Genomic DNA, 27561 nt, shown 5'->3' on the forward strand with positions numbered 1-27561 from the left:
TGCAGACTGCTGAGTCAGCACAGAAGATGAAGACTGGAAGTAAGCTAACACCATCAAGGGGCAGATTTCTAGTGGTCCCTTGAATTAATTTGTAGCAATAGTATATGGCCTCTAAATTTAGAGAGAATTGACCAAAGAATGTAATAACCCAACCTGCTCCTCCAGGTAATGCTGCAAATCAAGACAAGATTTGTCCACTCAGGTTTTTAGATTGCTAATGACTGAAAAATTGCACAGGGCAGCCTACTTTCTTTAAGGAAAGATAAATAAACAGACAAACAAAAAAGCCCTTCCCTTGTGCTTCAAGTTCTTTTCCTGCATTCCTGGTTCTTACCTCACAGTGTGTCCTGTACCTTAGCTGGTATAGTTAGCGGGTCAGACCTTTGCAGCCAGTGCAGCTTATGCTGCAAGTATCAGTCTTTTCTGCTCTCAACTGGACATTTCCAGCTGTGGTCATGTATGTGAGTGAAGAGTTTTATTGTATCTCATGAATATTTTTAAATTTTATTCTAGCATGGTCAAAATCTTTTCCACAGCACTTCTTAAATTGTAACAAGACATGTCCCTGGCCCCAAAGGGTTCATAGCTTCAAAGAAACTTGTCAAGACATGTTGGAAGACATCAACTCAGGAAAGGAGAGAAAGGCAGAAGACCAATGCATTAATGAAGACAAGCAGAGAGAAGGGAGTGAATCCAGAATATCATCAAGGCTTTATCTGGATCAGCGGGAAAAAAAAAAGACATTGACTCCTGCAAGTCCTTCTACAGCAACAGTTGGATGGGTAGGTATCAGAAGACTTCATACGAGCTGGTATGTGGTTTCATGACTTGAGGTATGCCACATACCTCCTGAATTCAGGAATGTTTATGAAGACACCTTAAATCATAACAACTCCTCTTCCTAAGTAGGTAATCAATTGTCAGTCATCCATACTTATGATTTTTGATAATTTATGGGCAGAGCTGCAGTGGCAGATTATAACCAGGCATGGAGGGCTCCAGAACACAGGCTGGGCTCGCCTATACTGTGCCAAGCCGGTGGCTGACACAAACTACTTACAGGGACTGACTGGGTGGTGGTTTTCAGCAAAGTAACATTGCCTTGCTGAAGCAGTAGAGCTGCAAGCACGGCAGCAACACAGACATCCTACCTGAGCCTCAGTAGGGTGCTGGGTTTATGCCAGGCATGAAACCAGTGCGCACCCCCTGCCTGCATCCGTCTGCTTCCTGGGGGCAGGAGGAGTCAGAGCACTCGGTCCGTCCTTGGACACTCAGACAGCAGCTCGCAGGAAGGCATGGGACAGTGACCCCAGTGCTGCAGCGATGCCCTACCCTGGCATGGTGTGGGCCACTGGAAATGACAGGACGTACAGGGTGAAAAAAGAAGCTGGAAACAGGGTGAGGGAAACTATGCTGCTAAAAGGACAAGATATGGAGACAGTTGGGAACATTTTTCTGATTGCTTACTAGGACTTGGGAGGATCTTTCCTCTCTTCCAGACTGACAGGACTGTATTCCACATCATGTCAGAGACCCCTCTGGTAAGGTTCAAAAGCACAGTTTAAGTACGTCTTGTTACAAATTCTCCAGCAGAGAAATTTTATTAAAGGTCTGACTTCCATTCAAATTAGAGACAGAAACAGACTTAGGGAAGGGGATACCCAAAGAAACTGGGGAGTCAGAAAATTACTTCTACCAGCCCACTATCCACTACATGAGACAGCAGAAATAAAGTTCATCTCATATAACTTCAGACATTTACATCTGAACAGGGAAAACGGCAACTATCAGCATGTGAATCATCTAACTTACTTCAGAGATCTACAGCAAGACTAAATGAAAAATATTACAGGAGCATCTGTTTTTATTTGTTGAACATACTAGGAGACAAAGGAGCTCAGTATCACAGAGGGACCCCAAAATCACTCCAAGCAAATGATAATCTTAAAACAACTTTAATTGGGAACCGAAACCAAAACCAAACAACAGACTGAAACCAAAGACTGAAATCAGTGAGAAACAGGGGTGTAATCCAAAATCGATCAGCACTCCAAAAATATTTAACAAACTGCAGATTCAATATACTAATTGGGGATATTATTGCTACACAACCACACAAGAATGATGATCCAAAGTGTGCACGCACTCACCCAGAAGAAGCCTCTCTCACTTAAGGGTAACCAGAAGAAATAATATTTTGTCCAGGGTGGGGGAGCAAGGCCTCACTCAAGGATATATCCAGAAGAAAATCACTCACCAAGGAGGAGATGAGTGCTCTCAATCCTGGGAAGTCTCCTTCAATGGCATCCCTGTTTAAGGGGAGGGCTCCAATCACAGTCCTGCTGCTTTGAGAAGACCACTCAAAGGGCATCTTTGACAAGGGCCCCGTTTAATACCCTGATCAGATCTAAGCTGTGGTCATTATGAGCATGGTCCAGGAGCTTTTCTGGGTCTGGGCACCTTGCTGCCTAAGGATGCTGTGTGTTGACCGAGGGTCCTACTCCTCCTTCTCCCCCAACCAATGGGGTACACGTGACTGAAGTCACTGTACCCCAGGTGCTGGGGGGACGTGACAGTCAGTGTTGACCATGATGTGTACACGAGGACAGCCACAGTGGGGCACAAAAGGTGCGAAAGAGCCAGTAACTGCCATATTGAAAGCTCTGGACCTAATCAAGGTGTGCGCAACAGCCACGCCCATCTACATTTGAGACATCTTCCATCTGTCTACATTTTAGCAATATGTCCAAAATTGGATAGAGTAATTCCAACCCATACCCTGTTGATGGGCCAGTTCTCTGAGGAATGTTGGGGAGAAAGGAACTGAGAAACACCTGCATCTTGTAGAACCTTATTCTTTGTCAGATGTTTTCAGGTAAGTTAAGAAAATTGCTGTTTAAATAAATAATATCCTTCAGTTCTTATCTGTATTTCCACATAGTCGAAACAATACTGTGGCAATAGAATTCAAAGAGCAATTAATAGAATGTAAAATTAGACTATGGAAAATATTCTAATAGTATAGATGCCTATGAAAAGCCAGTGACACAAGAGCAAGAGAAGCATGAGAAGAAATACCAAGCACTGGAAATACATAGTTGAGAGAGAAAAAATGAGTGCAAGAACTATATAAGAAAGATTAGGGAAGGCTTTGTAAGTGGAATGAAAGGATTGTATTAAATATACTAAGAGAAAAGAAGCCAGCGGAGGCATATAAAAGAAAGGAAGAGATGAGATTAGAACAGCTTCTTGTCAGTATATTTGAATATCATATTTAAGTAGTACCATCATGAAATATTTCTCAGTCCCTTTCTCTCACATGTTTAAAATGGGTATAAAATAGAAATATGATCATATCTAAGCATTTTACTGAAAACAGGCTACCAATTTTTTTTCAGCCCTGTGTCACTTTTAACATACAGTGTGATGCAAGTGTTTGAAACTATTTACATTTGATGGCTTCCTTTTTCCGTGGTGACCTACTTACTTGTAAAAGCCTGGTATGATACAAAAAATAAAGCACAGATGGAAATCTAATACTAATAAACAAAAATAAAGTTTATGAAGAATAATATTATAAATACCTTTTTTTTTAAACAGATGAGTTAACTACATGTATGGGTATCCTAATTTTTATATCAGTGTATAGCCTCTGGTTGAATGTTCTCATGAGATAGAGATATTCATAACCCAATTTCTTCCTGACACAGAAAGTAAGCATTCAGTTAATGTTCTTCCTTGCCTACATGTATTTATACTTCATGTACAGGTACTATGTGCATTCATCTATTTATGGATATTTACTTTGATAAGCACAAACATCCATGTATTCATTGAGTGGCTAAAATATGAACTAGTAACAGTTAAAATATTTTCAGGCAGATTCAAACATCTTATACTCCCCTTGTAGACACACCTATATTAGGAAATCGTACATGTGCATGCAGGTAGTTCAATCAAAAAATAAAGTGCAGTTGCCAGTGAAAGAAGCCAAGTTCTGGTACAGGTACAACTGGAATATCTGAGATTATGCTAAATTGATGTGAGATGAGATAATAATTCTGATATCTATACAATGTAAACTCAAAATTTCATGTAGAATCTAATAATCTAATATTAAATTTTACCTTGATTAGCTATCAGGTCACAGAGACTAAGACCAAGTAAACTTTGAAGCTGAGTCACTTTGTGTGATGGCAACATGCTCTAAAATAAATTAAATGTACATTTAGGTCATTCTAAAGGAACCTATACTGAGCTATCCATTCAGGAACTGTTGCAAGCACACAAATGACTTTATCATTTATGATTCTTAGGGCCAGATTCCATACTGATTAATTCAGCATAGATCTGCTGACTTCAGTGACACTGCTTAAATTTATTGTGATAACGGTCAGCAATCTTCATAGAGAATGGGAGTTTTCACAATACCAACATATCATTCACCAGTAATTTTTAGTAATATCACTTCAATAAAAGGTCTAGGATTCACTGATTAAAACCAGTGAAATCACAGATTCAAATGTACGTATCAGAAGCAAGGAAAGGAAAGAGAAATAGAAAGAGAGAAGAAGAAAAGAAGAAATCAAGGGGGAAAAAAAAATTCAGCACCATCAGACATTACTTGTAGGAGAAGATCGGGAACACCGCCAGACTTTATGAAAGAGAAACCCCTATAGCTTTTAGGAGTAGATACAACACATTTAGTGTAGCTGCTATATACTGTTTTGATTAATTCCCTTTATTTATTGCCCATTTTTGATCCAGTTGAAGACAGCTACATAAACTAGTGTATCTGTCATTTCATTGCTCTCAACCACCCAAACATAGTTTTTCATCTTTAAAACACCCCAAAACAATAACAAAAAATCCACCCTGCTAACACTCTTTTCTTGTGCCTGACAATTTGGGAACTCTCTTTTTTGCACTCTCTCATATTTTGGATAGTGTAGACAGAATGTGTCTCCCAGAATGATGACAGTCACCTGCAGCTCTTTACAGTACTACCCCATATTTTCACAGAGTATTCTGCCCTTTGGTAATATAAATGTGTTGCTCTCGTCTCACTCTTCAGTTTGAGCACACAGTACATATCAAGAGCACGATTCTGTTCTCACATACATTTTACACTGGTACAAGGCCATTGATATGAGCTGAGTTACTGCTGGCATACATCTCTCTGAGTCAGGTTTTATGTTTCTTAAGAATATTAAGTAAGCTCAGCTACTCCTCAAAAATTCCATGCCAAGAGCATTTCAGAAGACTAATACAATGACCTGAAACATATTTCAACAACTCCAAAAAGCTGCATTTCTTAAATTTTGAAGGATACATTCACATCTGTTTTCACCAAGTGATTGAGGTTCACAGCGGCTCCTTGTAGAACTGTGGACTATGAACCACTTGCTGACAGTTATCTGAGAAGCCCTGTCTGTGTCAGTAAGCAGTGCTCGACAGTCAGCCTTTGGCTATTAGTGTGTGATGTTTTCTCTTTTTCAGATATTTATATAATTTTTATAATATGATGTCAAAAGTGTATATGACATATAAATGAATTCAAATCACTCCAATGAAACTATTTACTCTGGATGTCTACCATGCAGACAAGGAAGCTATTTCGTCAAAAGAGTACATTTTTTTCTTCTTCCAAGTATCTTCTTCCAGAATCATAGAGGATGTCATTCTGACCTATATGCATTTATTCCCAATTTTAAAACATTCCTTTAGCTGAAGATAACCCTTGCCATATTCAATCAAATTTTAGATACCAGACAATTTTACAAAAGGATGCAGCTCCCTCCTTTTTTAAAACATTGGGGGAGCTGAAGCTAATGCTAAGTATATGTTGGGTTCACATTTCATTATTCCATTTACAAAAGCAATGGAGCTCAGACAAAGAAAAAAAGACCTTGAGAATGTCCTTCCTGGGTAACAACTTGATCTGAATCTTGACTATGTCTCAAATTTTTTTAATGTGTGCAAATACTTTAGGCAATTATAGGCACTCAGCCAATGTTACCAAACTAAAATACTGATGTCTTGACATTCTGGACATTGATGTCTGCTGCTTGACTCCAAATTCCATCTGATTCCATCATCAGTGCCTCTGAAAATGGACCCCTCAGTTTTTCAGTATGAAAACATCCAGAAAGACTGAAGATAAAAACGGACATACTAGACCAAACTAAAGGTTTATCTAGCTCCGCACTCTGCTTCAGAAGTGACTGCAAGTAAATGCTGAAGGAGGCGTAAGAACAGGGCAAGATTCTCCTCTAAAAGGTTCCCAATCTCCAGTCATTTTCAGCTCAGGAAAATTCCTGATTTTGCACACCTACTGACACCCTCCTCACCACCACCATTATTGGATTTCTCTTTCATATGCATGTCCAGTCTCTCCCTGAGCCTATGAAGATTTTTAATTATCTTCAACATCCTTTGGCAAAGAGTTTCAAAGGTCAGTTACCTGCTGCACAAAGAATTGCCTCTTCTGTTTTGAGCATGACTCCTTCCAGCTTCATTTGATGCCTGCTGTTCCTTTTGCTAGAAAAGACAGTGAATAATCAATTGCTATCCAGTCTTTCCTTGCCACTCATGAGTCTGTAGTACCAGCGTCTCATAACCTGTCCCTTTTTTCCTCCCATGCTTAAGTTTCCTGGCTGACTCAGCTAATACTTGAATGGGCTTTCCATGGAAATATTGGGTATTTGAGAAAATACTGTCCTTAAACACACAGAATATTAATTTATTTTTCTTAAAATATATGCATTTGGACCAAAGAAGCACGCAGAGGAGGACTGTGGTGAGACTTCAATTCCCATTCCTTAGCACAGCATTTGGAAGTCAGAACTAGGATGAAGGTTTTCCTTTCAGTAAGGTTCTTGGGGAGAGTTATGTGCCTCAGAAAGTTGGTGTGCTTAGCAAGTGGCAACCTAAAGCCCCAGATAACTGGGGATACTGCTACAAAGGATTTGCCTGAAACCTCCCAAAAATTCATTTCAGCTACTACTTTCTAATGCTCAGGACACACAGTTCAGAATACTCTCCTAAAATCAGGTTCATAGAAACTTTCTTTTAAGGAAATGGACAGGCTATACTTTGTCAAAGGCAGTAATGGCAGGAATGGTGCCACCATGACCTTTGTACATCCACTCCCTTAAACTAAAGACATAAGAGAATAGAGAGTCACTTGGATTCTGGTCCTTGTTTAGAACATTCTTTCCGTATGCCATGCTGAACAGACATTGTGAACTGAGTCTCCCTGAAAGAGGCCTAAGAGGAATAACAAAAATGGAGCATACCTTTGTTAGCCCTGCTATCCTTTTTGCTGGCTTAATAAATTATGAGGAGGAAAACCGGCATGTTTCAAACTCTTGAAAAAGGAATTTGAACTCAAGTCTTCCACTAAGATCTTATTTAAACAAGATTCTGTACTAGTACCTTGACCAAAAAATGAGATTGCAGCTGAACTTGGTCAGGAACAAGCAGCATATTTTGTGCATTTTCAACACTAAATGCTTCTTAATAGCAGAAAGATAAGCTCTAGACAGGATTATTAGTCCTTCATTTTCACTAATGCAAGGAAAACCTCAACACAAGACACCATATTTTAACACTACCCTCTGCGATTAGTGATCTCAACAACACACAAAGTGTACAAAGCCACTCTCCTCCAGGTTACATAAGCAAAATGAAGGGCACTAAAGATGGATTCAGCATTAACTCAGAATATCTTTCTTTTTAGTAGAGTGAGCCAAAACAACACAGGGGGTTTTTTTTATTTATCACAGTTCAATTTGATTAATGACTGGGCAATATTCTAGAGTAGATTAATAACATCAGAAATGAAAGGGCGATTTTAAAATATTTGTCCTCCTCCCAGTGTAAAGAGGATTTCAGTACATTTAGATAATTAACATGAAAACAGTGGCCTTGTTTTTATTTTGATCTTTGCACAAATATTCTACAATTAATTTGTTAAAGCTTATGCTATAGCCCACATATAGGGAACGCAATGAGTTCTTCCTAGCTGTACAGTCATACAACAGTACAACTAGTTAGAATCTCACCACCAGAGTACGTGAAACCGTGAACTAGGGACAAGTTTGTTTTCAAACTACGACCATTATATATGCAAGATATAAAGTACTGAAAATATAGATTTCATACATTTAAAGACTAGAAAAAATGTCCTGATCACTTAATAAACAGGAGCCAAAGAACACCAGGTCATCTACAAATATTACTGGTAACACAAATACTTCTGAGTATTCATGAAAAATGCAGCTGAAGAAGCACAAGTTCAGGAAAGATGCCATAGAATGACATCTGGTCAAAATAAAGAATTACAAATATTTTTGTGAAATTCCAAATTAAAAGCAAAATAAGTGAAATAGAAGGCTTTCCAATAGAAGAAGGTATTATGTTATTGCCACAATGGAAGTGTGGTAGCACAGGAAAATTACTGGATAAATACCTTAATAAATAAATTAAAAAAACCTACAGTGCTTTGTTGTAAACTATCCCAGACTAAGAGAATAAACTAGTCCTGCATGGCATTTTGCCCTGCACATAAAAGATTCAATAAATTCCAGTGTGAGAAAACTCTCTAAGTGAAGAGGGCCGTACTTGAGAACGGAAGCCCAGGGCACAGGAAGGCATGTGCCAGAGAATGCAGGTCACAACTAGGGTATTAAAAGTGTAGCGTAGAAAAGGAAAAAAGCAAGAAAATGTAACAGAACATGATAATCATAGATCTTAGACAACCCAATTAGAAATAAATCAAATCTGTAAATGGCAAAGCTTGAAGATGTAATTTCTCAGAACAATAGGAAGTTACTTCTTGAAACAGCACATAATTGAGAGAAGACTGTTCTGAGAAATGACTGTCACCTCGGAAGACGTAAGATAGCCTTAAATCAAGCAGTTCAGCTTGCTAACCAGCAGACCCATATTCAAGCACAGTTTAGACACACCTTTAGACTTCAACCACAATAAGCAGAAAGAAGTCAAGGATTAAGAATATCTGAACTAAAATGTTAAGTGATCCTAAGATAATGAGGTTAAATACATCTAGATAATATATACAAAAAATGTCACGACACTAACCTTTGGACAGAGGTATTCAATAAAATGCATGTTAGTCAAACAAAACAACACTAGTATCAAAATTAAAGGCAGTTGGGTCCTCAGATATGGCATTCATAGTCGTCCCAAAACCAAGAATATTTCCATTTATAAATGCACATAGGGAGGAGGGGAGGAGATAAACAAGGAAGGTAAGTTGCAAACCAGTGGAGTGAAATGAAAGGATTTGACACGCTACTTGAGCTAAGCAGGGAATTGTCAAAATCTGCAAAGGCAACTTTCATGAAATGAGGAACACGATTGCAAGCTATACTAGTGAAGAGGTAAGAAGGAAAACCGGATAGCAAATGCAACTGCTAAAAATCAAACAGTTAAAAATATAAAAACAAATTAAAAGAAATCCCTCAAATATATCAAAAGCAAGAAGCTTATGAGAGTCACTGTGTCTTCTGGGAACTTCAGAGAATAAAGACAGCAATTAAGGAAAAGAGGCATGTTGCTAGGAAGACAGAAGATTTATTTGCATCAGTCTTCACAATACAGGATGTTAGGGAGATATCTACTCTTGTGTAATAAAAATGAGGTACTATCAGATGAAGAGGTGCTGGAACAAATCAATCATTTAAAAAGCAGGAAGTCACCAGGACTGAAAATCCTGAACAAGGAGTAGTTGAACTATGCAGTCTCTAATTGAAAAACAATTCCTGTACTGGAAGGTTAGAGAGCAGCAAATGTTTCATATATATTATAAAAAGGCTTTAGGATGGCTCAGGGAATCAAAGATTCATAAATCTTACATCTGTACCTGGCAAATTAAAAATAAGAAAATAAAACATTCAGAAGACCATGAGGTGATATATCTGTGTGAAGAAAGATTATGCCTTGCTCATTTATTAGAATGTTTTCAACACACCAGTAAAACTACTGTAGTGGTCAAAGGAGAACCAACCGACATCATTTATTTAAACTTCCTAAAGGCCTTGACAAAGTTTCTCACAAGAGACTGATAAAGAGACATAGACAGCTCACTGAAGACCTCTGTTCAGTGTGGCAGCTATCAGAAGCAGCACAATATTAAAATGAATCAAGAACAGGACAGAGATGATAAAGAAAAACAATGTTATATAAATCAGTGCTGCAGCCTCATCTGAACTACTGTGTGCAGTACCAGTTTCTACATCTTAGAAAGATATCAGAAAACCAGAGGGTGTTTAACAGAAAAGCGACAAGAATGATTGAAGTTCCTTAAAAAACATGGTTTTGTGGAAATAGATTGGAATAACTGGAATTATCTTAAAAAGCAAATTTAAAAGATGCTTTTTAAAAATATGTGACCTAATTGCTAGGAGTAAGGCAGAATCTCATTTCTCCCTGCCTCAATACAAGAATATGATGACACATAATTAAATCAAAAGGCAGCAAATTTAACAGAAGTGATACACATCAGTTTTCACACAGTATATACATTTATGCTGTAGGACTCTTTATTTGATAAAGTTGAGCTATAAAAAATATAAGACTGAAAAGAACTAGATGCTTATGCAGATAACAAGGATGTATGGAGTTAAACTAGCTAAACCAGTATTGCAGGGGAACTGAAATTTATTTGGAAACTGAAGCAGATCTCTAAGTACTGGAGACTAGGTGAGATTTTATGAAGCCAGATTGTCAAAAATATTTCTATTCTGGGTTTTCTGCATCTTCTTCAGGAGTGTTCAAAGGCCACTGTCTGAGGTAGGATAATGCACAGTCCTCAGATATAATTCAGATTCCTTCTGCCCATGCTCCTAGTGTCACCTATTGCATGAATTTCACTGCTTCTAGCTCGACAATTGTGATCAAATAACAGCATCAAAATCATTAAAGCCAACAGCAGAATTCAAAAGTTCGTGTAAAAAACCTCACCAAAGAAGCCACACAAAGACTGAAAACAAGCAAGAAAATCGCTGACATTATCAACTTGAAAATTGTCAACGAACCTAAGGTTTGCTTGAAATTTTGAAGGAGGCATGGCTTTCTGATGAAAAATCAACTTCTCAAAAGAAAACCTACACTTTCGCTGAAATTTTTAAATTTTAAAATAGAACTTTTTAATCACCCCTACCCCTCAGTTATGCTATATATTCTTGAGCACCATCTACTGGTCTTGCATTATTAAGTATTTATGAAAATACAAATCTCTTTTCTAATAAAATTCAGGTACAATTATATAATCTTTCAAGAGATACTTAAAAATGAGAAGGTAGAATAGAGCCTATTATTTATTAAATTCATATTTCCTCTTGATAACAGAGAGAAAATTAATACTGCTGAAATACACTTAAAATCTGAACTCATTAGAGAAATGCAACATTTCTTACTGGCTTATAACATAGTAGACCAGAAAATGTATACAAGTCTATAAAATGATTTCCAATTTACACTCACTCTCACCCTGTTAGAGCAACAAAACATTTTTCTTCTTTTCATATTTAGGTATTTATTTAATTTTCTAATAGCTATAATACATTCAGCATCTTCCATTTTATCTCTTTACTTCAGACTAAATTAAATAACATTTCTCTTGAGATGGTCACATCAGCTTTGGTTTTAAAATTTTCCCTGACTTACAGCAAGGAAACACTGTTCTTGTAGAAATTTGGTGTTATGCAGCAGAACCTGTGATGCAGACTACATACAATGTCTATGCTTGCCAAAGGGGATTTCGAAGGGCCTTGTATGTTCGAGTAAAGTTGGATGTGAGGAACAGACCAGTGCCATGTCTACATAAGCTAAAAGGCTCAGTAAAATACCATTTGACTCGTACCTGTAAGTTGACTCTATAACCACACTTTCCATTATTGTGCATAATAATGTGACATATATAAGTGTCTGTAGTCAGTTAATATTGATGATAATAATAAAAAATTAAGAATTCAGTATGAAAGTCTTTGTTGAAAAACCTTTTTTTTTAATGTGTGCCTTGAGTGTTGGAGATAGACTGTCTGTTATTCGCTCAAAGGAGTGACACTGTAGGCTGCAACAGTGACCTTGACTTGAAAAGAGTCCCCCTACGGGTGACAGGTGATGGAGTGAGAGAACACTTCATTCTCCAAAACCACTTGCTTTAAACTGTGTCCTCCCTTTTAAAATTTGCATCAAAAATGCCAGTGAATTATAATTCCAATTGTGTTAAATTTTGTGCTGTGTATGCTAAAACTTGACTGAAATCACCTAGCTGCTGTGACCAAGATACCAAAGATCTCAAAGTGCTAAAAAAGTAACTAAACAAACCCTTTAATTTATTCCATCCAACATATTAAATTGAGTAAGCCTCATTTTTCTCACTAATACAGAAATTACTTAAAAATATTACTCTCCTCCCTCTTTCCTAGTTTGGATCAAGCCCAACCTTGCTGAAACAATCACATTGACTCTAGAAAGCAGCACTATAAATTTAGCATTCATTATGTTGTGCCTAGCCCTACCACACTACTACTGAGTGATATAACACTTCTTTCAGTGCCTTGATACTTTCTTTGTAGTACAGATGGCACCACATGTGCCATGCAGTTCTAACAGCCCTCCCATGAAACAGTGTCGGATTTCATTAATACCTTATTCCTAGATTTTAACAGAGGTACTCAAACAATTTACTCAATATTTCTGAATAATGTGTATAGGTTCCTTTTACATCTGCCCTACAAACTGTAATTCAGCACTAAATGTACATACAAAATAGCACCATTCCAAACAGAGTCTGCATGCCCAATTTAAACAAATATATTGTTACAATTCTATGTATTTTTATTTTGTAGACTTAAACATATCCTGACTCTCACTTCTAGAGTATCAAAATTCCAGTTTTTTGTTATCTCAAATGCAGCTGCGTGACACCTAGTAAACACATTATTTCTGAAATTGCCCTCAGTTGAAGTAGAAAGGCACCTACAAGTGGGTCATGGATACTTGTGTGTTTACAAATGGTACTGCTTGTTTTACAGTTAGTTCCAGTAATTAAAACCTACAAGTCTAAATGCAACAAATCTTGAGAAGAAACCTGCAGAGTGCTCTGTGCTGCCATCCCATCCCTCTGTTCTGAGCTCCCATAGTTAACCTATGTATGACTGGTGCAACTCCCTTCTTGTCCTTCAGTTTGTAGACAAGAAGCCAAAGAGTCTTCCCTGCCAGATTGTTCTCCAGCACTCCCATGTCTTCACAAAACTGAAAAGTGGAAGCTAGTCACTGGGCTGGCATACCTAGGAGATTGCTAAACATAATGGTTTACCATACATTGTGTATTTATTTTCATTTCCACTCACAATTAAAGGAGCTACAACTTGTCAGTGCCATAAGAAACAGGCAAGAGTTCATTCAGGATGTTTTGTTCTGTGACTTACCCTCAAGTTCTTAATTTAATATAAAGGAGGTGAAAAAAACCATATTTAAATGCTGCATTTTATGTACACCTTTGATTTGTTCTGCTTATATCTAGCTGTCAATGAACTGAACTTCCCTTGAAGTATTCCAAGCAACATGATGATCAACATGATGATATGGAGTGTCATTGAATGTGGGAGAATATTATTATCTCTAAGCCAGTAACAGTTCGGTTTTCATTGCATTGTATTTGCTGGGTGTATATCAAGCACATCTCTCACATTTCTTTGGTTTGAGTAGATATTGTTTCATTTTGACAACAGGGACATAAAGTATTTATGTTTGTAAAAGCTAGCAGGGATGTGGTTTACAGCTTGTACCTATGGAAAATGCAGTAAAAAGCTATAACTGTGCTTTCATTTACTTTGGTCAGCAGCGGTTTGTGACCAGTAATACCTCTGATCAGAATTTGTGCAGCGTGTAATTGTAATCATAAAAGCTCTGTATTACTGGAATTCACACCTAGCAGGGGATAGGGCAGGGGTGTAGGGGAGAAAACTATTTGCTTTAAGGACTGATTGGTTTGGACGTTGTCCAGGAGTTTAAACTTTTATTTCAATAGGGTGGCTGGGAGGGCGCGTTCAAAACCACACAGTCATGTTTCATGTGAACTCTGAAGGCGCAGAGGGGCTGTAACAAGGAGCCGGACCACACAGCTTCAGCAAAGCTTTGTTCTCCTTGCTGAATGGCAGCGGTGGGAGCGCACAGCAGCCAGGCTGCGAGCTGGTGACTGACAGCAGTATTTATTAAAATGTCATCTCCTAATTTTCACGCCGGATATCTGCTGTCGCGTAGAGTGCCCCGACCTCTTACGCCAGTGGGAAAGGCCAGAGGACAAGCTAACCCGCCCTGGGGAGCAGGAGAGAGACAGCCAGAAGGGAGGGAGAAAATGAGTATCCAACCCTACCTATCTGTACCGAAAAGAAAACAAACAAACAAACAAACACAACAACAAAAAACAACACCCCAGGGGTGGTCTGCCTTCCTTGCGGCAAGGCTCCTTCCGCGAAAACTCCTCCGTCTGTCGGGCCCCACCCGCCGCTAACGGGGCTACTTCACCGCTGTCGCCTGGCAAACTCCGCTCGCAACCCGGCGGCGAGAGCCGCCAGCGGGAGCCCCCCGGGCGGGGGCAGCGCGTCTCCCACGCCGGGTACCCGGCTCCGGGCAGCCCCACCGCACCTGCCGGCTCCCCATCCCTCCCAGGGTGAGCCCAGCGGCACTTGTCGTGCAGAGCGCCCGGACGGCGGCAGCCGGGTGAATGAATGGAGCCGCGATCCGGCCACAGCCTTATCTCTGGCTGGGAACAAAATACGAAGCTAATTGCAGCCTCGCTGAGAAAATTGCTATTGTTTCCAGTCGAAGGCAGGCGGCAGTTTGAAAGGGTTTATCCTCGGAGCCCTCTATCAGTTAATCTGCATCGCGGTGCCGAACTGGCAGCTCTTCGGGCTGCGACAGGGGGGGTTCACGCTTTAGAAGAAATAACAAGAGGAAGGAGATCGAGTGCGGGCTTCTCGCCCGCCCTCCCCGCCAACCCTGTCTCCCTCGCTCCCCGCCCGCCAGTTTCTCTTACGCGGGGCGCAGCTGGCCCCAGCGCTGGGAGCCGAGGCCAGAAACGACCCCCCCCGGACGCAGAAAACAACGTTTCTGGGACGTGATCGGTGCGGAGCAGCCGTGACGCGGGCCCCGCCGCCGGAGCCGGGAGGAGCGCCTCGCACACGCGCACACGCGCGGAGCAGGGCGCAGGGGCGCGCACAGCCGCCGCGCGGGGGCCCGGCGCAGCGGCGCGCACGCCGCCCCGGGAAAGCGGGGCGCGCAGCCACCCCCCGCGCCCAGCGGGCGGCCGAGGGGCGCGCAGCGGGGGCGCGCACAGGCGCGCACTCGCACACCGGCACCCACGGCGGCTGGCTGACTGGCTCGCGCACACGGGCGCGCACACGCGCGCACACACACACACGCAGCGGCAGAGACGCGCTCTCGCTCCCTCCGTACTCCCTGCGCGCCCGGCGTTCACACCGCGCCCCGACATCGGCAGCCAAGGACCCCCCCGCCGCTGTCCGGCCATTAGTGCCTGAGGGGGGAGGAGGAGGGAGGAAAGAGGAATAAGTCTATTAGTAATAGCAACAACAACAAAACCCACCAACAAATCTGCACTAGCGCCTTAGTCCTCCTCTCAGACCGCCGCCTGCCTGGCATCGCCGCTCATCGGGCTTCTGTGCTGAGACTTTGTTTCAAGTAAAAAAAAAAAAAAAAAGCCGACAAAAAAAACCTTCGCTTGCTCAGCCAGTTCCATTTTTTTCCCCTGCAGTCTCGCTGATTAGAGGTGGTTTTCTTTTTTTCTTTTGTTTCCCTTCATGTGGTTGGATTTGGTGGATCCGGAGCCAAAGCTGCTTTTTTTCCTCGGTGGGGTGTGTGCGTGGCGTTGAGGGGGTTTTGTCGCTGCGTTTTTTATCTTCTGCTGCTTTTTTAAATCTTGGTTTTGAACCTGAGCCGGGGAAAATGGGAAACGGTGCTTCCGACAGAAGGGGAATCTCTCCATCACTGTTGTTGGGACGTGTGCCTGTGGTGCTAGTGGTTTAGAGAAATAGCCTGACAGCTTTCGGAGTGGAAGGTAAGGGTACCCGGGGCATTTCCATTTCCCATTTGGAGGGATTACGACTGGAGAGCTTTTAGCTCGGGATTCCGGGGAGGAGGCGGCGGAGGAGGGGGACAGGCTGTTGCTGAAGAATACAGAGAGAGACAGCACATACAAAATGATCTCCGCATTTACTTCAGCTCTGCAGTTTAAAAGTTAGAGAAGTCCGTTTTGCGACAGGTCTGCTTTCCTGAAGAGTAATTTCCAGCGAGACCGAGAAAACCTGAGGTTTGTGCACGACTGGGTAATTGGGGAGGGGGGGGAGGAATGTTAGGTTAATAGGAAGTTAAAATAAGAGAAGTCAGTGGGTCTTCTTTTGGGGGGGAAAAATAAGTGGAGTGATGGCGCCGTCTATGTTCGGCTAAACTACAGTGTCACCTAGAAAATCAGTTTGGGGAATATCCAAACTAAACGCCCGTTTGCTTTTCAGCAGAAGAGGGTTCTCCCCCTTCCCAAATGGCCAGCCTTAAGCCTCTGTGGCCGTCCTTTAACTCCCTCCTCCATGGAAAAGAAAGATCTTTTTAATCTGAGCGACTAATCCTTTCGGTGAGCAGATTCACTCTTGTATTTAGCAATACTGCAAATGAAACGAAATGGTGCTGGCACACTCAATTCATATGTGTGTGCGTGCGTGTGTGCGTGCAATGCACACAGGGAGAGAGATTAAGACAATGTTGTGTTTCAGTAGCCTTGCGTGAACAAGCACGCAACTAAAATGAGGGCTATTTGATTACATTTCTTCACAGAAAACAGCCTAGCACTGCAGACGTCTTTATTTTTCTAATGCAAATATTACACAGGATGAGAAAAGTCAGAGGCTTTTTTCCTTTTCAAGCAGAAAAGCAAATAAGCCCCCTTTTTTCTTTTCAGATTATAAAATTAATCCTTTTTCCTGGGTGAAATTCCTAATTTAGACACTTATTGCCACATTGGCTTTCAACGCCTACACCATCCTGAATAACACTGCGCAGAACTGCATTGCCTGCAAAGTGCTTCAGCAAAGGGGAAATTGTTTCCAGAATTCCCGATAAGTTTCACTTTTAAAAAACCTTAAATGCTGTGCTGACCCGATTTGGAGAAGGAGGACCATGCTATTCATTGAGATGGAACCTGAGAAAGGAGAAAATCTGACTGTGTGGATAGACTCAGCAGCAGCTCTGCTTTTTTTTTTTTTTAACCTCCACTATAAAGAGGGTTAGAGTTGGTGATGCTTTGCACATTTCAAGATTCAGAGTTTGAATTACAATCTAGGAGATAGAAAAATCTCTTCAAGGGAGCTTAATCTGGTGATTTCCTGTGTGTTACGCAATGGGAGAGAGAAGATGTCTTGCTGTTTGGTGAGGAGATGAAAAGCTAGGCAAAGACACACATCAAAACTCAGTAACAGTGCCTGTGTATGTCTGCCTCTGCTTACAGAGCAACAGTGGAAGAGACTGCAATCTAGAGAGTTTTGAAATTATCTTGGTATCACTTCTGTCTGCTTGCATTTGACAGCAGAAGGTGAAAAGCTACTATTTTTTAAGAGATAAGCAACTTCTCGAAGCTTAATTCTGAAAACGTTCAATTTGAATTTTTTTGATAACATTACAAAGGTAAATATAACTAAGGTTTGATTTATTAACCTAGGCCACTGTTAAGAGAACAGACCATGTGGACGCTGTAATGGTTGACAGGTGCAGTAAAACAGCTTTATTTGGAGACACTAGCAGAGAAAATATAATATGTCCTTCATCATTCAAGCGCACATCTGCAAAACACAGCTAACCAGACAGTACAAGATATTTGTAATAAGAGGGCAAGTGCAGTCCAATAGATGCAGAGATACTGCTGTAGCACTGGCAGCTATATAGAGATACTGGTTGTAGATGCTAATACAGTGATCCATTTTATATTTCCTAAGAGGCTGTAGCAGATTGAAATTATTATCTTAAAAAGCTGGCATTTATTGGTAGTGTCAGACCAGGACTAGTTTCATCTGTCTTTGTTTCTTTCTCCAATAGTCTCAAAATTTTATTAATACATTAATCTCAGTATTTCCTGCCTGGGCTTTCTTTTTATAGAGACCTCTGTATACCAGGTGGCCAGGGCAAAAGCATGTAGGCATATGGGAGATAATGTTCCATCTGTAACAAATAATAATTTGTGCATTTTTAAATTATGGCTGTAATTCTTCACAGTTACTTCTCAGACTTAATAGAAAAATAATATGTAACAACAGATGCTACTGGCTTTCTTGTCCTATTCTAAAGAAATTCTGCATGTGCATATTGTATATGCACATATATGACTATAGCAGACTACTTATTCACTTTTTAAAGAAATAAATAAATGAATTGTCCTTTTCCTGGTCTGCCGGGTAAGGTGTCTAGGTTTTTACCTAAGTTGAGCAGTTCTAGTCCACGCCATGATGACTACATCCTAGACAGGAGAGGACATTCCTATTAATAATCTAATAGATGTTGGTTTTTAATTTGACTATAGGAGACTTGGCTGTTGCCAAGGCCACGTGATGGCGCTGTGCACACAGCAGCAAACCCGTCCCTTGCGTTATAAAATAAAAATTACCTGCCCTTCTTTCTGAAAGGGGCTCTAACTGCAAGCTTGAAAACAGCTGGCTCGAATATTGGAAGGAGTTTGGTTTTCAATGCGTGAAGAATTCTACTTGCATTTTTATTTCATTTCATCTCCTGCAGGCCAAATGACATAGGATGAAGGCTGTTCGTAATTTGCTGATTTATATATTTTCCACCTATCTACTGGTTATGTTTGGATTTAATGCTGCCCAAGACTTCTGGTGTTCCACGTTGGTGAAGGGGGTCATTTATGGATCATATTCTGTAAGTGAAATGTTTCCTAAAAACTTCACAAACTGCACTTGGACGCTGGAAAATCCAGATCCGACCAAATATAGTATTTACCTGAAATTTTCCAAAAAGGACTTCAGCTGCTCCAGCTTTTCCCTCTTGGCTTATCAGTTTGATCATTTTTCCCACGAAAAAATAAAGGATCTTTTAAAAAATAACCACTCTATAATGCAGCTCTGCGATTCCAAGAATGCTTTTGTATTTCTGCAGTATGATAAGAATTTTATTCAGATACGACGCGTCTATCCTATCGATTTTCCAGGATTACACAAAAAAGAAGAAGACCAAAAATCCTTCTTTGAGTTTTTGGTGTTGAACAAGGTGAGCCCAAGCCAGTTTGGGTGCCATGTGTTATGCACTTGGTTGGAGAGCTGCTTGAAATCCGAGAATGGCAGAACGGAGTCCTGTGGGATCATGTATACAAAATGCACCTGCCCTCAGCATTTGGGAGAATGGGGAATAGATGACCAGTCCCTGGTGTTGCTCAATAACGTGGTGCTGCCCCTCAATGAGCAGACGGAGGGCTGCTTGACCCAGGAGCTGCAAACCACCCAGGTCTGCAACCTCAGCAGAGAAGCCAAACGGCCACCAAAAGAAGGTAGGTGCTTCTTGGAGGGGGAGCTGAATCCCACACCGGTATGTAGGTCCTGCTGCTGGTGCTCCTTGATACCCACATTCATTTGACTTGCTTTCCACTCCAGCTTGCCTCTAGACAAGGCGAAAGGGCTGGGGAAGATGCACACTCCCTCAGGGTAGGGAAGGCTGCATTTTCATTTCTAAACTGGCCTAACCTTCAGCATATCGTTCTGCTGAGCACTGTTGAAACTTCCCATAAGTAGAATCCATCTGTTTTCAAGCCCCCACTTACAGTAATGCCCACAGCTGGCAAGCCAGGAAGCGATCTCCCCCTCAACACCTCTTTACTGCAACCACCTGACTACAAAATCTTGCCCCCCTTGACTTTGCAAGGAAAATGTTTCCAAAGGCATGTGGGTAACCTGACTAAAAGACCAGGAGATTTACCATGGTCATGACACCTGGTCCCACAGCTGGGCCAGACCTCAGCAACCTAAAACCAAACCAAAAGCCAATGCAGTTTTCCAGGGTGAGCCCTCTCTGTGTGATGCCTAAAGATGTGAGGCACTGTGCAGGGTCAGGACATGCTGTTTTGACCTGCCTGGAGCTCTGTGAAGGGGCTGCGGGCTGCTGCTGCTTCGCTTCTCCAGACAGCCTTAGCTCCAGGAGACGAAGGCTCTGAATCTCCTAGCAATGTTAGTGAGGGGAGGAGGTTGATGTGATAGTCCCAGCAGCTGCTTTGTGTCCCTGCTGGCAAAGGGGACTTGTGGAAGGTTGGGAAGACAGGGGTCCAGCAGTTAGAGTGGCAGCATCTCCTTAGCCTCTCTGCTTCATGCCTCCTGTTTTGACCTCCTGAAATTCTGAGGAGGTTGGGGGTGATTTTGGGAAGCACGTTGGAGGGATGAGAGGCAGAGAAAGTGTAGGCTGAACCTAGATGGGGGGCTGTGGCTGCAGTCTCTGGGTGATGGGGTCCTTCAGAGCAGTCATGCAAGAATGGGGGGGGTGGGATGTGCCCCTGCGGCAAGGGATAAATCATCAAGCCCAGGGTATTGCATTTTAATGCAGGAAATGTTCCTTCTCTCCTTGTTTTCTGCATAGCCACAAAGCTCCCAGTCTGTGGTGAGGCAGCGCCAAGCTCCCAGCCCCCCTAATAGAAGTTGCTTTGTGGAGGAATGTAACATTGACACGTTGTTAGGAGAGGATTTTCTTTAAGGGCAGCCAAGCCCCAGTGCTGTGGGAGAAGAAAAGCTGAACTTGCTCCAGCTGACGCGGTGCCAGCGGCCGCAGGCAGGGCTGGGGGGGGGAGTGGAGGGATGAGGGACACTTTGGGTGTCCTGCAGGTCAGCGCCTCTCCCAGCACCCAACAGCTCGGAGCTCAGGAAACAGAATGATCTTAAATGACGGAGAAGCTCGCCTCGTCTAAAAAACTCCCAGAGAAGCCTGTGCAGCGGCAGGGATGGTATTTCACATCGTTTAGACCTAATTAGTGCCCTGGGAGGCGGAGGCAGCCCCAGTCGCGGAGCCTGGGGCGCAGCGGGAAGAACCGGGCGGGAGTCCCGGCCGCTGCGCGGGTGCGTAGGGGCTCACACCGCGCGTAAGCGTGCCGTCGAAGTTAAGTGGGACGCACTGCTCGCACCCCCTTCATCGTGTGTGTCACGGAACCCATCAGAAAACCTAAAGTGCGCAGCTCCAGGGGCGCGTAGGGGACGCAGCCGTCGTGTGGCGGCTGCCCCGCGTTAGTGGCCCCGCGGAGGGGGCGGGCGGCGCTTGTCCCCGCGGCCCCCGCACTGCGGGGTCACTCCCACGGCGGGAGAAAGGCGCGTCCTCCCCCCGCCCCGCGCCCTGGTTTCCATCCTGAGCTGCCACCGCGGTGGGGTGAGGAGTGCCAGCACTGGGGGTGCACAGGCCGCCGGGGGCCCTTCGTACCGCTCGCAAAAAAACGCTGAATTCTAAGGGAGAGCGTGTCTCCCAGTTAAAGCACCTATTTATGAAATGTGGTTAGAGGAGAGGATGGAGAAAAATTAGGGCAAGCACTTTTTTTTTTTTCCCTTACGTTTCGAAACAAGTTTCCATCATATTTTGCTTCCAATTTCAGACATATTTTAATTCTTGCCTCTACTTGTGTTTTTTTCCTGGATATTAGCTTGATAAACAGCATTGTTAGAGGAGGTGGCTTTTCTTTTTTTTTTTTTTTTGGTAGGTCTAAGGCTTCCTTCACTTGTTTTTCATTGCACTTAGGGGGTTTGGGGTTTCTTTGGTGTCACCGACAATTTTAACAATAATACAATTATTTCAGTGTTTTATTTTAGTTACTTTAATGCACTTGGAAATTGTTCATCAGACTGCTGCTGAAAGTTATGATCAGTTAGCAAATGAAGCCTCACGGTACTTCTCAGTAGTATGCTTTTTATTCTACTCACAGTTTAAAGGATTTTTTCATTTTTCTTCAGAAGGCTAAAAATCCAAGAGAGGTGTGTTGAGTCTATTTTCTGCAGATATAGCCATATTTATCAACCACATCAGTCACTGTATTTCTATGTGTAAAGCTGGTTTGTGGCTCAGTTGGAGGCTTTACTGAGGGATCAGAATGTAGTATATTCCTGCCACAAACATAATGCAATTCATCTCTTGTGTCAGCAAACATTTAAGCAAGAAATGCAAATTGAGTTTTCACAGGCAATCTAGTTCAAGTTAGATCAGCACAGGCAGCAAAAATAAGGTTGACCAATAAGAGTATTGTTTCTCGCTGTTAGAGTTTATAGTGGCAACTGAAAGTACAGTTTTATTAGTGTGAGTTGAGTTTTAAGGGAAATGGCAGTTGTCTATCACTGTGAGAGTGCTCTGGACTTGGTAGGATTGTGTTTTATGAATTTGTGTATTACTTTGGGGTTTGGTACTGCCTAGCAATGACTTTTGGAAAGGAATTGCAAAGACCTGACAGCTTTTTACAGGATTATGCATACCCTCCCATTCTTCAGATTTGCTTTCATCAAGCTTGACTCTATGAAGTACAAAATCTTTTCCAAAAACTGTTTCCAGTCACATTTTAGATTCATAATGTAAATAGAGAGTACTTAGATAAAAGCCTACTGTTTCTTTTTTTAACCTCTGAAGATTTTTACAATTTTGAACATGATAAATGGCTTAAGAAAATGGATGAAAGTCAGTATTTTTCCTTTTTAAAGAAGTGTTGCCTTTTACAAAAGATGTGACAAGTATACAATGGATGATTGTGTTTCTAGAAGTGCTGAAGTGAGTTGAACAATAAAATGAACTAGGTCAAAAAAGGAAGCTGTAACTATTATTTTTTGAATAAAATGGTTTTGAAATATGTGGTTTAATCAGTACTTCTTTTCTAGGCATATCATCTTTGGTGTTGCTCATTAAAGCAATATTGAAAATCATCACTGTTTCACTAAGACTCAGTTTCATTGAATCTTGATCCTTTTCCATAGCCTTACATTTGAGGTGCTTAGCTTGGATCAAAGCACTAGCAAAGAGATCTGAATGAACACACTGGCAGGGGCCTGAATTTAAGGAGTCAGGGGAATTTGTACTCTTGATCCTCAGTGCTGTGACTGAACTATCTCATGAAGCTTCTGTCAATAAGACAGGGCTCAGTTCCAAATTCAGTGGATCCGTAAAGCTTTTGCATGTAGTCAATCCATTCGATTTTATGAATTACGGCAATAAGAATGCAAAAATCTCTTTTCTTATTGTGACCGTCACAAAGCCATAATATTGTTATGGGTTTTTATAATAGTTACTTAGACAGAAACTAAGAGAGAATTTTCTCCTGTGTTTTACTGCCATATCTGACAGGGACGTTCATAAAACAATGAAAATAATTATTTCATCTTCTTACTTTTATCCAACAGAAGAGAAGAAGGGAAGGGATATTCACATTAATTATATCTTGGTATTTGGAGTTTCAGGCTTCATCTTGCATATCTTGTTCAGCCAGTCTAAAATAATTTTAGTAGGGATTTTTTAATATGCTAGAAACGTAGCATTGGTCTACTTTGTCAAAAATTCTAATAGCTGAGTACCAGCATCTCAATATTCAGAAACTAATTTTTTTTTCCTTTTTTTTTTTTTTATGATTTCAGGTCTGAAAAACACAGGAATATCTTAACAGGGCATTTACTATAAGATGTCTCTTTAAAACAATAGTTTATGACACATTGTTGAATAATGCAGATATTTTTGTGAAGCTTTCATGGCACGCATGCCTCTGTTGATATGTTGTTCCGTCAATGCTCAAGTCCTGTTGTACACATTTAAGATGAATTTCTAATATTCATCACATACTCAGAGGTCACTATCTGGCTGAGTAGTCTGGACATGTCTAGTCAGAAAGTCATAGGCAGTAATAACATGTCATAGCATGGTTCCATCAGAGGATTTAAACTTAAATCAGTGCAGGATTTGTCTAGGAAGATCAAAAATTACGAAATGGAGTCTAACAACCTTATATTTCTACAGGGATATTTAGTGAGCAACAACTCTTTGAGAGACTAAAGCAACATTTGGAAAATCCAAAAGGAATCTGTTGTCCAGAATATTGAATGACTACAATAACAGACTTGGAATATTCTTAATATTTTTTATAACTTGCTGCTTGCAGTGGTTCTTTTATCCATGAGCTCAAGGGGAGAAAGGAAGGTGAGCAGTAACAAAGAACAGGCTTTCTAATTTTGCATGAAAAGTTTTTTTCATTATGACTTATAAAATATTGTTTAAAAACTTAAAACTGATATACTAAAATAATGTGGTTATAAGCAGTTTGTTATCACAATTTTGTGAGCAGTTTGATCTCAGTGAAAATCTAGAATGTGAAGAAAAATAATTTAACTTTAAGTATTTTTTTACATTAATATTGTTCCTCCTAAAATGTTCATGGCCAAAATCATCATGGAAACCTTCATAAAATCAGCTAGAGACATTGTGTTTCTTCTTTATGGATCTGGTTCCAAATTGAAGGAAATGTTTCAAAATCTCCTATAGATTCCAGTGCACTTCATTCCAGTCACTTTTTGACTTAATTTGCTAAAAGAAAACAATCACCCTAAACATCTATATTCTTAGTACATATTTGGGTCACTGTAGACCACTCATAATGGGATGCTTTATCAGAGCCATGCAAGTTTGATTTCAGATTTTTTTTTAAGCATTGCACTGTACAAAAAGCATTAATGATCAAAATATCTTTTAATCAATAAACCCTGTCTTTGTTTTCAAGGATCATATGTTATTATCACTAATGATTGCACATCAGTTTGTGCTGTATTGATCACTTCCATCTGATTTACTTCAGTAAACTATTAAACTTCTTGTTTTGATGTGAAGTTTAGAAGTTTGCGTGCAAGAGCAATCAGCACCTCACATATGTGTATTGAATTTCCTGAGATTTGGGTCAATCCATAAGTGAGTTTTCTGATACTTTCTAAAAGGAAAATACATGGACGATTTCCTTTATGGTAGGAAAAGCCTATATAAATGTCTTTGCTTCCAGTTACTTAAATGCTTTATTAGTAAATATACTTGTTTATACATATATATGTCTAATCGTTGGTTTCTTTGGTATCATGGATTCTATCAGTATTTTGTTCAGCACTTCTCATACTAACAAGATTGTGTATTACTTATGTTGTGGAAAAGGTCAGCCTACTGCAGTCAAGTGTTTGCCCTGCCTTCAGCGAGATCACAAATGTACTGTATAGGATCTGACTACTAGTTTTTCTTGAGCTCATTGCTTGCTTAAAACATTCATGAAATAGTATGTTGGAAGCTGCATTATAACCAAAACCAGTATTTTGGTTCCCCAGACTGCCATTTTTGCTTGAATTACACCTCTATTTATGTGCATTATTGTACATCAGACATTGTGGAGACTCGCTCTCAGCTGGGGACAAATGCTGCTAGAGACCCCCCACTGTAGAGAGCATAGAACATAAATATGAACCAATGATCCAGAATGGGAAAGGTATATAAAGAAATAAAGTGTTCAGAGCGAAGTCAAAGAATACCCAAATTAGGGACAGAATTCTGACTTTCTTGCTGCTGGCTCCGGTGAACAAGTGCTCGGTAGTATTGAGTCCTGGACCATCAAGTATTTCAGACCAGTCACACCCTCTGTTTGCCTTTCACATACCAGTAAGCTGTGCCTTGTGATTTATGATACTTCTGTCATACTTTGGGTGGGCAGAGTACAATATGTTTGCTGTGTTTTAGACCTTGTCCTCTGATTTGCTTATGCTTTTGACAAATGTGGAAGTGTTCACATGTGGAACAGCCATTAACGCAAGTTAATGGTGTTTCTGTTTACATAGTGAGATTTCAGTTAGAAGATTTCAGTGACATTACATGGAGTTATATTATGACATAATGCAGCTACTGCATTTCTTATTCTTATGCAGTGTTTTATACCTATGTATTTTATACGTTTATATAATGGAGTGATTATATGAGCTATTACATTTAATATGTTCTCCTGTGCTCTTTCTAAAGCAATTTATCATCTTCTGTTCAAATCTTTCCATATTGCTGTTTTGTTTAGTTTTCTATTTGCAAAAGCATGGAAAAATCTGCTTTGTGTGTTGGTATACACAGAGAAATTTTCAGAGGAGACTTTCCTTTTTCTCTTCTTAGGGAATTAATTTTATTAAGTTTATTCAGTTGTGTTTTATCAAAGGATTCCAACTCAAAGTTGTTGTAGTTCTCAAATTGAAGTTTAGCTGTTCATTTATAAGTATGCAGTAATTGTAATAAAACAAAGGTCACTACAGAATTCCATTGAGCATTATTTGCATTCACTGTTAACAAGAAATATAAAATGCTCTTTAGAATAGAGAAAGTTGTACATGATAAAAAGTACAAATTTACAAATTATGCATCACTGATTTATGAATATTTCACAGTTAGAGACCTTTCTGATGCTAGTTAAATCTCAAGAGGAAGACATTCAAATTTTTGAAAGTCATTCTCAGTTCTGTTAGTCTTTTAGAGAAGTTATAAATACAGTTTTTGTCAAATTACTGACACATTCTTCTGATGGACTAGTCACCATCAGAGTTAATAAAAACAATCTATAATAACTGTACAAGACCAGTGTTGTTACTTTACTCTGCAAAGGCCAAATTGTTGTCCTTACTCAAGGCAAATTCCCCATGCTATCAGTATAATTTGGTCTAAATGAAGATTAGATTAGAGCCCACAAAAGAGATGTGAAACAGTTATAGCATGTGTTTCTTCTAACAAATTCAAATTAGATCATAATTTGTATTAATTCTATTCTTTCAAACTTCTGAAATCTTTTTTTCTCTGTAGTTTTGCTTTTGAAACCATCCTTGACATTTGGTAGGGTGAAGCAGATACACTTAAAAAAAAGCAATTTTGTAACCACTTACTTCTTTTCTTTGTCTTTTAGCTGGTTAGCCTATCTCTTTATGTGCTTTACTTCAGCTTCTTGTTTTTATTTTTCATTGTCTGAAGGGGAAACAAAGCATGTGACACACCCAAATTAGTATTTCTTTGGTGCTGAAAATGTGCATCTGGAATTTGGAAGCAAGCTATTTTCAGTTATTCAGTTCAAATTTTACTTATATCTCCTTGAAATGGCAAAACCACAACAAAAATATAAACCTTGCATACCATCCATTCTTTGGTAGCCTGATAAAAAATTAGTGACAATGGGGAGAACCAGGTGTTGTTCACTTTTGGCCAATTTTCATGAATTTGCTCTCTTTTTTTTCTTCAGGAGATGTAAAACACTTTGAGAGCCGACTTGGATTCCTCTTGTTCTTCATGTACTGCTAGCTCATTCCTCAGATGATGCAGAGACAGTGTTTGTGTATAGCATGATTTATAACTTTCAACCATAGCTGATAGTTGTGTGCTATTGAACAGCTTCTTTGAAGGGAGATGGGAGAACGAAGGATCAAAAGAGCAATTCTCTGACTCTTAGCTGTGGAATATGATTAACGG

General features: G+C 40.4%; 1 protein-coding gene across 1 annotated transcript in view; it reads left to right on the top strand.

Annotated features, from left to right (window-relative positions):
• The first annotated feature begins 18843 nt into the window (after positions 1-18843).
• The window catches only part of ADGRB3 (adhesion G protein-coupled receptor B3), a 445550-nt gene continuing 436832 nt past the window's right edge, over positions 18844-27561 (top strand). The window contains exon 1 of the mRNA XM_065630898.1: positions 18844-19597. Coding sequence (XP_065486970.1) covers positions 18844-19597 — 754 coding nt within the window. The remainder of the gene's footprint in view (positions 19598-27561) is intronic.

Source organism: Caloenas nicobarica, chromosome 3, assembly GCF_036013445.1.
Source record: "Caloenas nicobarica isolate bCalNic1 chromosome 3, bCalNic1.hap1, whole genome shotgun sequence".
Lineage (NCBI taxonomy): Eukaryota > Metazoa > Chordata > Aves > Columbiformes > Columbidae > Caloenas > Caloenas nicobarica.